The 12,546-nt window shown below is 48.2% G+C and overlaps 2 protein-coding genes across 2 annotated transcripts; one reads left to right on the top strand and one right to left on the bottom strand.

The window, feature by feature from the left end:
- Nucleotides 1–919: 919 nt before the first annotated feature.
- On the top strand, nt 920–5,014 carry LOC112878795. The gene is made up of 5 exons (XM_025943010.1): nt 920–1,342; nt 1,444–1,668; nt 3,878–3,903; nt 3,982–4,271; nt 4,651–5,014. Exons 1-4 carry the CDS (start codon nt 980–982, stop codon nt 4,229–4,231), a joined length of 864 nt encoding a protein of 287 aa, XP_025798795.1. The 5' UTR covers nt 920–979; the 3' UTR covers nt 4,232–4,271; nt 4,651–5,014.
- Nucleotides 5,015–5,399: 385 nt separating this feature from the next.
- LOC112896428 lies at nt 5,400–9,204 on the bottom strand. The gene is made up of 5 exons (XM_025964397.1): nt 9,150–9,204; nt 8,025–8,197; nt 6,773–7,128; nt 6,134–6,723; nt 5,400–6,037 (listed from the first exon to the last, which is right to left on the bottom strand). The coding sequence occupies exons 1-5, from the start codon at nt 9,202–9,204 to the stop codon at nt 5,724–5,726; spliced, it is 1,488 nt and encodes a 495-aa protein (XP_025820182.1). The 3' UTR covers nt 5,400–5,723.
- Between the last annotated feature and the right edge of the window lie 3,342 nt (nt 9,205–12,546).

Below are 12,546 nucleotides of genomic sequence, written 5' to 3'. Positions count from 1 at the left end.
AGGAGATTGGTATGGGTGATGACATGAGATACAGTTTCCTTACAACATAAGTGGTGTGGTTTCACACTTATTAGAACATGTTATGATCAAAACAGATATGTTTGCATTTCTTAAACCTAGTTCAACGTGATAAGCTTATATATTTTGTAGTTATTTTATAAACAACCACCGTTTCAGAGGAGCTTCCCACGAAACTCTTCATTCAGCCCGCCATTGCAAATAAGGGATTGTAATTTCTTTAATGTAATAAATACTGAATCGTTGGTATCTACTTAAAAGTATGCAATATAAAACACATGCGCAGTGGCGGACCTAGGGTTCAAATGGAGCCTAGGCGAGACTAAAGAAGTTCTCTTCCTATATCCACCAGAATAGGACTGCGACCACGTTTGGCCACTTTGACCCTAGCACCTGATATAGTAATGTGCCTAGAGTTGCTAGACCCTAATAAGACACCTTTAGTTTCATATTTTCGATCTTTGTTGAATGAAAATGTAATATGGTTATCTCTTTTTTGCCCATATTAAGGTGAGTTGACAATGAACTCCATTTCTTTCATATCAATGTGTCTATTACAATACAAATGGACTCTAGTGGAAAATCAATTAATTTTCCATGTCAATCAATGAAAGCTTAAGCTACCTCAACGCAACAATACAACCATCCTCTCAAAGACGTGTTTATGACTATACTTAAATCCGCGTGCAATCATAAACTGTAAATTACATGTTTTGACATTTGCTTCCTATTGTTCAAATGAGATTCAGAACGTCAGCGAAAGAAAAATAAGATATAGGTCAGGTAAAAAGGGCGTATATAGCAGATAAAGCCCGAATATTCAGTTTCGGGATTTTTATTTTCGCACTTTTTTCTTTCGAAAACAATTCGCTCCATTATCCTTGCTCCCAAACACCTGCGCTCTCGCTGCACAGCCCGTACACTCCCTCCACTCCGCCCCACTCCAGACTCCACTGCCGCCATGCTGCTGCTCCCCTGCTCCCCGCGCGTCCATCTCCACCGCCTCTCCCCAACTCGCCGCCTCCCCCTCGCCTCTCCCTCCCCTCTTCCCGGCCGTCGCCTCCGCCGCTCCACAACCATCCGCGCTGAGGCTGAAGCGCCGCCGCCGCCGCCACCTTCCTCCGCGGCGGAGCCAGAGCCCCCCGACGCCGGCGCCGTCGACGTCGAAGGCGAGGGCCCCGTGGAGCTCCGCGCCCCGATGCTCTTCTCCACCGATGACAATCCCACCACGCTCCAGACCGCCACCAGCCTCCTCCTCACCGGCGCCATCTCCATCTTCCTCTTCCGCTCCCTCCGCCGCCGCGCCCGGCGCGCCAAGGAGCTGGTAATGCCTCTACTGATTCCCTCCTCCCTCTCCGTCCTGCCTCACGCGCTCTCCGACAGAGAGCTGATGCGTTTCTTGGCGTGGCTGATTCGTTGCCGCAGAGGGTGCGGTCGAGCGGGGTGAAGAAGCCCAACAATCTCACCGAGGAGGCCCTGGAGGGGCTCAGGATGATGAGCGCCTCGCCGATCGAGACCGAGAAGCCGCCGTCGCCCATACAGGCTCTGCTGGGCGGGATAGCGGCGGGAGTCATCGCGGTCATTCTCTACAAGTTCAGCACCACCATAGAGGCCGCGCTCAACCGGCAGACCATCTCCGACAGCTTCTCGGTCAGCTCTTCACAATCCTTTTCTTGTCGCTTCTTTGTTCGTTGAGTGCTTACAATGCCATTATGATTGGCGATTTTGATGACAATACTGGATTATGCCGTGCTTGTGATAGTTTGTTTTGTTAGAATTGGAAATTAAGTAGGGACGGCAACAAAAAATTCAGTGAGAAAGACAATTTAATTAATTGTGAGCAAGGATGAGCACACTTTATTTTTTGTGCCTGACTTTGAATGTTTGGGTGTTAATATTTTGAATATGCTCAAGCACAATAACTCCTACTATGTTTCCATTGTTACCATTCCTGTTCCTGCGCACCAGTTTTAGGATTTGACTACTTAGTGGTGCCTCTGAAGCTGTGAGAAACAACAATCTTGCAATTGTGCCATAGCCCAATATTGGGTGCTTCAATTTTATCTTTCTCACTGAAAATCGGACCTGATTCTACATGCCCGTAAAATTAAATAAGATGTTAAGCATTTGTTTGAAATGAGTTTGATATGTATGTGCCTTCCATGATGAATATACATAGGTAGTAATGGATATTATGGAATGCCCATACTAGGCCTTCGTTTTGATGAAGTGCCATTTACACCTGCTTGGCCTAAATTGACCACATGCCAAGGACTAGAAGGCTTTCTAGGTCTCTACTGTCAACAAACCTGCTTGCTACGATACTTGTCATTTAACAGCCATCCTAAATATTTTCTTAACAATAGAGAGAAGAAATTTTGCTAAAATAATGGAGGTCAATTAACCACATGAAAAATGACTGCATATATCCTAATGGAATCGCGGTTTATCCTCCTTCCTACTGCATGTTGAGGAGACGAGCTGGCAAAGTTCAGCACTACACCAGAACTCAGATGCTTAGAACAAAGAAAGAAGAATGGAGGAAGGGAGGATTTGATCGTTTTGGCCTGGATGTCTCCATATCCTTTTAGAAACGCTGCAATTACCCTCTAGTAATTGTCAATAAGACACAACTAAACAGTAACAACACTGAATATTCAGTCTTGTACACCCCTTGGACCGACTCAAAGGAAGGTTAAAAAAAATGAAGGTTGGATTAGCTGCTCAGCGTCAAGTTACATGTCACGTGATTTTGACTTAATAAAACACAGATACACACATGGGTTCTATTTGAGCCAAGTCTTTGAATGCCATGAGTTTCTTGCTTTGATGTTTGACAAGAAAGTCGACCTTATAAAGTGCTCTCCACCACATGCCTTTGAAATGTGGTACAAAATCGTGCATGCTTAGCAGTTTTCCATATTGGATAAAATCAGCTCATCTCATGGGCCAAAAATACAACAGAATGCTACATCTGAATTTGAAGAGTGTTTTAGTTCTTTTTGTGAAAATGTGTGGTCTAAGTTGAGAATTCAAAAGTGACGGTTCTTTCTGCAAAGTGTATGTTGTCATTTCTGTTGATGAAAATGTGTGGTTCTTTTCATGCATAGAACAGTCAGTTTTTTTACTGGTTGCTGTGCAATAGGGGAAGTGTTGTTTTTAGTTTTATGGTTTGATGTGTTTGGCATCCACTGCCAAAAAAATCAAAAATCAATGAAACCTGGTGCTTGGAAAAACTGTCTCATTGTAGGGTTTTTAACTGGTGAGGCATTCTTATTGGGTGAACTGTACTGTCTTATACTCCTGTTAATATATGGTATTACGTTATTACCAGATGACTGAAGTAGTATGTATTCAGATGCCATCTATCTAGCATTAGGGTCTGTTTGGCAGAGCTCCCAGAGTGATTCCAGGGGAGCTCTGCCACACATCAGTTTGAGTGATTCTGTGGGAGTGATTCCCTAAAATGAACTGAAACACCAGAGTTACTTTCAGCCACAGACTCACTTCCAGCTAAGAATCATTTCCAGCCTTCCAGTTGAAGCTCTACCAAACAAACCCTTAAACACGTGTCTCAGTTAATTCTCTTGATTCGTTGTATGTTAGTAGGTGGTCTTTGAAGCTAAATATTGTATATGGATATCATCTAACAGGGTATCAGTTTAATTGAGGTTTTTGTCTTCTGAAATGAGTACTGCCCTTTCTCTCATACTTACAATATGTACACCATACAGGGTACAGTACAAGGTATTTTGTTTGTATGTCATTGTTTTCAGTATGCTTATAGCATAACTTAAGTGTAGGGTTTGTTATAGCTACCTACACATTATCTAATAGAATCCAATTTTTCTTTTTTCAGGTTCGGCAGATAACAATCACAATAAGGTGCGAATCCATCTGCTTTGCTATTTGTTCTCAGTTGGCTTTCCACTCCTTACTCTAAAAATGCTGCTATTTTTTCAGAACAATTATCACTGGCCTGTGCTACCTAGCAACTTCTGTCTTTGGAATCAACGCAGTGGGGTTAATTTTGTATTCCCTCCAGCTCACTTTTCAATCTATCATGGACGATGACTCAAGCAGCTCCTCCACAGGGAAGATTAACGAACAATCAAACACAATGGCATCATCTGATAGCTCCACAAGTAACAGGGAATCAGCCATTAGTGACTTACAGCAGATATCTGACAAGAGTAAAAACTCACCAGAGTAGCAGAGTTGGCCATGCAATAAAGTCGAGTTGGACAATCAATGTAAGCATTCCTTTTTCTCATCTTGAGCTGAAACATCGTTGCTGGTGCAATCTCAACAAAAAGATCACAGTTGCTAGTAATAAGATATTAACATGAAACTATGACATTTTGTCTGAACTTGCAAAGTAGTAGTTGGTACATTCTTTGCAAGATTTCTGATTCCCATTGGCTGTCTTTATTGCTGGGGTTAGAAATTGTTGTTTCTACGAACTGTTGCTAACAAGTCAATATTTCTCACATTTCCTTGTTGCTAGAATCTGCCATTAAACAAAATCTGTCAAAACTTAAGGTGCTGTGATTAAACATAATCTTCTGTTATCCTTTCAAAAAATAAAAGAATCTGTCATTAAACTTATGGTGCTGTCTTGTAAATATTCAGAGGTGGATAACAGGAGCTGCCAAGCGGAAGCTGGTGTTGTGAAGTGTTTCGTTCTGGTGTGCCCCACAAGGCTCCTAGAGCTATGAGGCAACTGGGCTTAGTTTCCAGCATTTATGTGTTAGTAAGGACTAAGGAGGTAGCAGCTAGTGTATCGGTCTTCATCCATCTGTGGCTGCTCTGTGCATCACTTTGTGCCACAATTAAAAAAAACTTCAAATAGAGTAGTCATTTGTTCAACATTGTGTAAATCTTCTTCTGTATATTTGCACATGTATTCTTACTATGAACAAAGACACCGGCATTCTTTGGATTTTTAAGCAATTCAGTAGAATAAAGGTTTAAATGTATATGTTCCCTCCTCCAATGGCCAAATCCTAGAAAAAATACTAACTATTCAAGAAAACAATTCTATCCTTTTTCTTGTCACATGTGAGATGAGAATGGTTGTGTTGAACTGCATATTGATGGAGACACCGGATTGTTCTAATAATCGCGTAACATGACAGAAAGTTGACTAGCTCAGTTGATTGAGTGTGTGGATGTATGCCTAAATGTGGCTAAACCACCCAGTAGGCAAATTTCGGTGCCTGTTTCCTCCTAGGTTGGTATAGCTTTGTTTTGTTTTTTTATTTGCGTATCATTATCAGATAGCATGGCATGCCCAAATTATATCCTTGATGCATATAGAGCAACTCCTTGAAGTCTGAAACTCCAGGAACCACACAAACAAAATGGGATTTCTGGGATACAATCAGGCATGGGCCAGCACACGTACCATCTTAGAAACGTGCTCGCATGTAAGGTCCATACTTGTAAGCAATTTCAAGTGTTCAACTAGTTTTGTTGGCAATGCAAGAATGGAATTTGGCAAAAAACACATATCCTACTGGATATTCGTTCGACGGTGACCTTCCCATTGTCGTCAATGCAGGTTATGCAGAAACCTGTAGCGGACTCCTAAAAAGACCTTCCCAAAATGCTACAAAATGAGGAAACAGGAAACCATTGTAGGTCTCGATCGCCGGCTCGCGTCGAGCTGCGGGCTGGGGCGTGCAGAACGACGTCGATGTGGATCACTGGGCGCCACGGCGACGCTTGCCGGCCCCGGCACCCTTGCCGCCTTCAGCCTTGATCACCTGCATCCTGAGCTGCCGCTCGTACGCCAATGCCTGCCGTGCCTCGGCGAGTTCCCTCGCTTTGGCCTTGCCCAGCTCCTCCTCCAGCTTACTGATCTTGCCCTTGGCCTGCGCGAGAGCCCTTTCCTTCGCCTGAAGCTCTGAACGAAGAGTATCTCCGCTAGGTCCACCACCAGCACCAACAGCCGCCGCTGCCACCGCTTTCTTCTTCTTGGCCGGGGGCGATGGCTGGACGCGGGAAGCCTCCGTCCCTGCACGGTGCGCGTATAAAACAACCAACCATTTCAAGATTTGTACTGCAAAATTTCTGTTCCCGGAATGTGACTGTACATGGACGGGGTACGTACCAGAGCACGCTGGCACGCGGCTTATCTTGGCGGCGACGAGGTTGCTCTCGGACAGATACGTCTTGAGGTCGACGACGCCGTGACCCTGCGCCAGGCGGCGCGCCACGGCCGCCTCCGCCTCGGTGAGCACCGGGTCGCTGGTGGCCTCCTTGGATGGTTCGCCCCAGCGCACGGGGCAGCGCCACGGCGCGCTGGGCGGCGGCGACACGAGCAGGAACTCCTCCTTCCACGTCTTGGTGGAGTTGGGGAGCCCCGTGAAGAGCGCCGGCACGCTCTCCCTGCCGCGGAAGGAGTACCAGCCCTTAGCCTTGGGCAGTGGCGCCAGGCCGAAGAAGTGGCGGAACACGGGCAGCGACGGCGCCCCCGCGCCGCGGAAATGGCAGAGCACGGTGAAGGCGACGAGGACGAGCCAGCCGTTGGGTGCCAGCTGCGACGGCGCGATGCCGTAGTGCGCGAGGGCGCCGGCGACGAACGGGTGCAGCGGCAGGCGCATCCCCGCAGCGAACGCCTGCGCGTACACGCAGATCGGCACCGCCGACGCGGCCCGCCCCGCCGCGGCCCCTGGGCGGCGGCGGCGGGTCGCACGCGGCCTGGGAGGCGCCTGCGGGGATCAGGCCGAACCCCTCGGGGACGCCGTACCTGGCGCGGAGGCCGGCGAGGGACTCCTGCGTGCGCAGCGTGGAGCGGAACTGCTCCGCCGCGGGCCAGGAGAGCACGGTCCCGTCGTCTCCATCGTGGACGCGGCGACCCCCTGCTCCTCCTCCCGCCGGAGCCCGGCGCTGCTTCGCGGGCCTCGCCGGCTTGACGTCGTCCTCCACCGCGCAGGGAAAGCCGTAGGCCGCCTGGTCGCGGCGCCAGTGCTCCACCACGGCCGGCTTGACGTCGCCGTCGTCGTCGAAGTAGGGGTCGTAGGAGTGGACGTTGCTGCCGTAGGTGAAAGACGCGGAGGAGTTGGAGTAGTATTGGTGCCACGATATGGCGGCGATGAGTTCCTCCTGCGGAAGAGAGGAGGCGTGGGGAGATCGGGAGTGGGGAGGAGAGGCGAGGCGAGAGATTGGTGGGGGTTAACGTTGGTGCGGGGTGGTTTTCGTTTTGTGACTTGCGCTCCTTCCGGAGGAAGATTGGTGCCTTTGGAAACCGATTGGCTTCCAGGGGAAGGCTGACGGCCTGACGCCTTCTGACGTACATATCCCTCTTTCTGCCCCGAGAAACTTGCGGCTCGAAGATACGATATTCTTGTTTGAAATTTAAAATTTTGGAATTGCGCAGTGGGATCATCGACCATTTAAATAGGATCACTGTAACTGCACATAACAAGAAGTAGGAGTATTGCATTTTCATTTCACAAGCGGTTGGGTTACATTAAGGTAGTGTTTAGATTCAAAGTGCAAAAGGGTAAAAGGGTAAAAATTTTGCCATTTGCTAAAAGTGGTAAAATTTTTGCCATTAGGGATGTTTGGATCCAAATGGCAAAAGTTTTGGCAAAAGCTCATTTAAACCCCTTTTCTCCCTCTCCTATCCCCTTTCCCGCCACCTCTTTCCCGCCATTTCATACAGAGTGCATAAAATTGACAATCCAAAATTTATACAGTCCAAACCAAAGTGCATACAATTATTTATCCAAAGTTCATACAGTTCCATACAAAGTACACAAATTTGCACTTCTAAAGTTTATCTATTGTACAAAGCATTGGCCAGTTGATCTCGAAATTCATTCATGTTGCAATCTTCATCCAATCGTCCCGTGTCCCGTGTACATGTTTGTGACATTGATGCGTCAACTGGAACATAGTGCTCATCACGGTCGCAACAATCAAATTGTTCATCCATGAGCTTACTCTCTCTAATAAAATTATGCAATGCCATGCATGCTACAATTATTCGGGCTTGCTTTGCCGGTGGGTAGCTTGGCACTTTCAACAACATCCTCCACTTCATTTTTAAAACTCCAAAGGCCAAGTGAAGAATGAGCAAAATTGAAGGTCTCTTTCGTACCTCTGGGCATTGTGGAATTACGAAACTCTGGTATATGGTATTTTGTCCCCTTGTAAGATGCAAGATAACCTGCACGATTGGATATCCCGAATCCATTAGGTAGTACTTCCCTACAAAATTAATTTTCTGTTAGTAAGAAAATCAACAATAAAACAACATATGTCATGTACTTGTTGCACAGATTGGTATTGTACCTAGAGGCGGAGGCGCCGGGCGGCGGGGTCGGGCGGCGGGCGGCGAGGTCGGGCGCTGGGCGGCGGGCGGCGGGGTCGGGTGGCTGGGCGGCGGGCGGCGGGGTCGGGTGGCTGGGTGGCGGACGGCTGGGCGGCGGGGTCGGGTGGCTGGGTGGCGGACGGCTGGGCGGCGGGGTCGGGCGGCAGGGTCACGCGCCGGGCGGCGGGGTCGGGCGGCGGAGGCGCCGGGCGGCGGGGTGAGGCGCCGGGCGGCGGGGGTGCCGCGCGGCGGAGGTCGGGCGGATGCGGCGGACTGGCGAAGGTGGGGCGGATGCGGGATCGGGCGGGATGCGAGATAGGGTTGCTGTTTTTGCTGTTTCTCTTTTGCCATATGTTTTTGCTGTTTCCCTTTTGCTATAGGGTGTTTGGGTCCAAATGGAAAAAAAAGAGCAAATTTTTTGCTATTTGCCCTTTTGCCAAAGGATCCAAACAGGCCCTAAGAATTATAATATCATGGTGTACATATTTTTAATGCGTGGTGACCATGATCAAAGTTTAGAAATCTAATACCCGCAAAAAAAATCCGTCTCCTCATCAATCGACCGAGATTTCTTTTTTCTGTTGGTCACCGTTGACAGCTGTTGGTCTGCATCTAACAATTCAGATCTACACCCTCATCTACACCATCCTCCTTATCTCTTTTTTCTTCCTCCCCGTCCGCTCTTATTCATCTTCTTCGTGGGGTCTCGACCCCCGCTCCGCCGCCTCCTCCTGCACGACTCCCCCGTCGCCGCCGCTCGCTCGGCTCCGGCGGCCTCCGCCGCCCTCCTCCACGACCAAACACTTACCCATTTGGCCGAGACGCCCCGCCGCCTCCACCGCCCACCAGGGATCCTCCACCATCCGACTCCGACGGCGCCCTTGCTGCCTCCGCTCTGCCGCCGTCTCTCCCGCCTCCACCACCGGCTGGGGAGCCGCCCCGGAGCTCCCCCTACAACCGGGCATCAAGGTAAGCCCCAAACCCCAAATACCCTAACCCTAACCCTGAAACCTTCATCTTCATTCAATTTTTTGTATAAATTTGGGTGATTTATGGATAAGCAATATTTCAATCGATTGACGAGGAGTAAATCTAAAAAAAAAGAGTTTAGAAATCTAAAACCACAGTTGACTGTTGTTTGCGGAACCAATGTTCAATGAACTATCTCGATCCCTCTTCCCTATTACTTTTAACTTTTACATGTGCAGACCCTATCGCAACCAGTTATTATCCCCTTCCACTTCCCTCCCCTTTCACTATTATCTTCGTTTCTTCCCCATGAGATTTGAGTGGCCCAAGCTTCGTATGTGAAGGTTTATTCCCTGATGAAGGCGGTGGTCGGAAAAAACAAGATGTTATGATGGTTTAATGGTATATTGATGCGTTGAAAGTGATAGCAATTTGAACCAACACAATGGAGTCTCAACCAAATTAAAAGCAACGGCTTCGACAGACTTAAGAATTTATTCATACGAGTATGTCATGATTGAAATTAGGGGTGAAAATGATACGGATATTATTTGTGGATCTGTCCGACTAAAAGCATTCAAAGACTAAATGCAATTGAACTGTATCTATATCCGGATATTCAGTATTCGTATTGTATCTGTATCCAAATACTCAAGTGGAATATTGTAACGCCCGCGTTTTTTATCTTATTTAAATTGCATTACCAATCACTTACTTAAAAAAATTTTTAAACCTTTTCCGCCGCTTGAGCTCCCGAAGCCCACCCCCTGATTTTCCACCGTCCCGTCGCATCACCATCGTGTCGCGGTCAGCCGCGTGCGCCTGCCCGACCGCGATCGTCAGTGCCGCACGCGTGTCCTCTCTTTTCTTTTCTCATATTTTGTTCAAATCCATTTTATTTCTCTCTTCTAACTTTTTCCCAGACTCTTTTTTTTCCGGTGCTGGCTTCCTCTTTCTTTTTCTCCCCTGTGCTGCCTGCTGCCTGCTTGAGCTGTAGCCCGCTCCTTGCGCGCACGCGCCGGCCAGCACACGACCCGCAGCTGCCCTCGTTGCTGGCTGTGCACGCGCGCTCGCATCACGCCGCCCGCGTCACGCCACGGCCGTCGCGGCCGCTGCTACTCGCTGTGCCGCTGCGTGCTTGCTGCCCGTGCACGCCAAACCGGCGTGCGATCCGCTGCTGCGCCGGCCCATCTCCGTCCCATCCCCTCGCCCTCGCAGCTTGCGCCTTGTCCCCGAGCATCCCGGCCGCCATTAATGGCGAGGTTCCTGTACTGCCCGTGACCCTCCCATGCCGGCCATCTCCCCTCTCCCTCTCGGCCTATAAATTAGCCCCCGAGCCGTCCCTCACTCCGCCCACACCGTTCTAGCACCTCCCCTCCTCTACCTCGCGCTGCAGCTCGCCGCCGCCGCTCACCATTGCCTCCTCTCCGTTTTTCCCTCCTCCCCAGGCGTTGCCATGCACCAGGGGGCTGGCGCCCATGGCCTGGCCGTCCCCCCTACCGTTCCCCTCCCCCTCCTGTTCTGTCTCGAGGAAGAAGAAAGGCAGACTTATGCATAACCCCCTCCACTTTTCCTCCTTATATAATCCGCAGCCCTCCATCTCCCTCTCCCAAATATTTAACCAGAGCTCCTTCTATCTCTTTATTTCATTACAGATAGGTCCTCGCCTTTTAAACTACTCCCTAAATGACCTTTAACTCATCAGTTCATGCGACATTTTGTTCCGAATCGATTCCAAACTCCACCACGCATCAAATATTTTCTCCAAGTCTCAAGATCCACATCCGACAAATATAATAGTCTTCTCTATTTTTTAATCGAAGCTCTCTATTTCCCTCTCTTTTTTAAGCTCGTCGGTGAACTTTGTTTTTATTGAGTGATTGTTTGTGTGTCGTAGCCGACGGTGTGACCGAGAAGGAGCAGGACCGTGAGCCGGAGCCCGAAGACCCGTACCTTGAAGAGGAGCTTCCGGAAGGCTTTGAGGATGGCAAGTCCAATCCCATCCTTTGATGCATATTTATCCCAGTTTTATAAACACAACCTATTGGCCTGTTTTATAAAATGCATTGTTGCAAGACATGGTTGGATAGCCACCCCTTGATTGCTATGATGATTCCTTGATGACCTAGATTAACGTCTATATAGGGTTTGCTCTGCTGGATGTTAACTACTGCTAGAGATGCTTAGGACCTTTTATTTCCTTTATTATATTTTAATCATGACCACAACGCGCTTTATCAAAAATAAAGGTGTGAGTGTTTTAAAAGATAAAATGGGATTTCGGAAAAATAAAAGAAGGATATAATCTGATGAGATGGATGGTGTTTCCTGTGTGAAATGCCACTGGTGAGCTTGTACCTTTGTGGTTGAGCATGGTTGGGAGAAGTCCGTCTTGTCAATGTAAGGATGAATTGAGGTGTCATCTTGCCTAACCCACTTATCGTACAACCACTCGACTGTTGTGTGGGCAACGGCTTAGCATAAACCCCACTAGTTGTTCTGCTAGCCAAAAGGAGAGCTGGTGAGCAACGGGAGATCATGGAGAAGGAATACGATCTGTGTGAGTTATGTCCCGGTTATGACTTTGTTAATAGATCATTAACCCCATGGTTGCTTCCGTGTTGGCTAGTTAGATTCAGCTAAGGTGGGTAATGGCTTTGTTAGGATCCGCAGCGATACTAAGGTGTTCGTAGTGCGGTACCCTACTTGTGAGTAAAGTGTACAACCTCTGCAGAGTGTAAAATCTATTCGAATAGCCGTGTCCTCAGTATTCGACGAGTTACGGCATGGTCACTTCAATAGACATTTTTAGATGGTTGGTTTTGTGGCGTGAGTTGTTTTGAAAGTGTCCGGTAGTTGTGCCATGAGCTACTGTGGATGTGGAGTTCGATAGCATTAAAACTTGGATCCTTTGTGTAGGATCAACCCCACTTATTATTCGAATACTACAGAAATATTTTGAGAAAACTCTTTTATTAAATGAACCCTTGCATGTGTAAAAACTCGCTTTATCGCAAATAAAGCCTAGCCTTATCCTTGATATATCCTGTGCATGATCTTTATTATCCCCCTCCGTGGGTGTGGTTGGACTTGTTGAGTACGCATATACTCACTCTTGCCTAGTTTTTACAGAGGAGGATCCGAACTTCGTTCCTGAAGACGTCGAGTAGGTCGCCGTCCTGCACCCAACCTTGCCTGTGGTTCAGGGTCTCCACAGGAAGCTTACCATGACGCAA

This window comes from Panicum hallii, chromosome 1 (assembly GCF_002211085.1).
Source record: "Panicum hallii strain FIL2 chromosome 1, PHallii_v3.1, whole genome shotgun sequence".
In the NCBI taxonomy this organism is placed as follows: Eukaryota; Viridiplantae; Streptophyta; class Magnoliopsida; order Poales; family Poaceae; genus Panicum; species Panicum hallii.
This window is presented reverse-complemented; position numbering and strand designations above follow the sequence as displayed.

What these genes read in the sequence shown, in the direction of transcription:
- LOC112878795 (XM_025943010.1), top strand. Translation starts at nt 980, where the DNA reads ATGCTGCTGCTCCCCTGCTCCCCGCGCGTCCATCTCCACCGCCTCTCC. An exon ending in CCATCTCCGACAGCTTCTCG is followed by an intron (nt 1,669 to 3,877) that starts GTCAGCTCTTCA and finishes TTCTTTTTTCAG; the next exon opens with GTTCGGCAGATAACAATCAC. An exon ending in CAGATAACAATCACAATAAG is followed by an intron (nt 3,904 to 3,981) that starts GTGCGAATCCAT and finishes CTATTTTTTCAG; the next exon opens with AACAATTATCACTGGCCTGT.
- LOC112896428 (XM_025964397.1), bottom strand. Translation starts at nt 9,204, where the DNA reads ATGGTGGAGGATCCCTGGTGGGCGGTGGAGGCGGCGGGGCGTCTCGGC. An exon ending in CCAAGCTACCCACCGGCAAA is followed by an intron (nt 7,129 to 8,024) that starts GCAAGCCCGAAT and finishes TCTCTTCCGCAG; the next exon opens with GAGGAACTCATCGCCGCCAT. An exon ending in CTCGCCGGCCTCCGCGCCAG is followed by an intron (nt 6,724 to 6,772) that starts GTACGGCGTCCC and finishes GGCGCCTCCCAG; the next exon opens with GCCGCGTGCGACCCGCCGCC.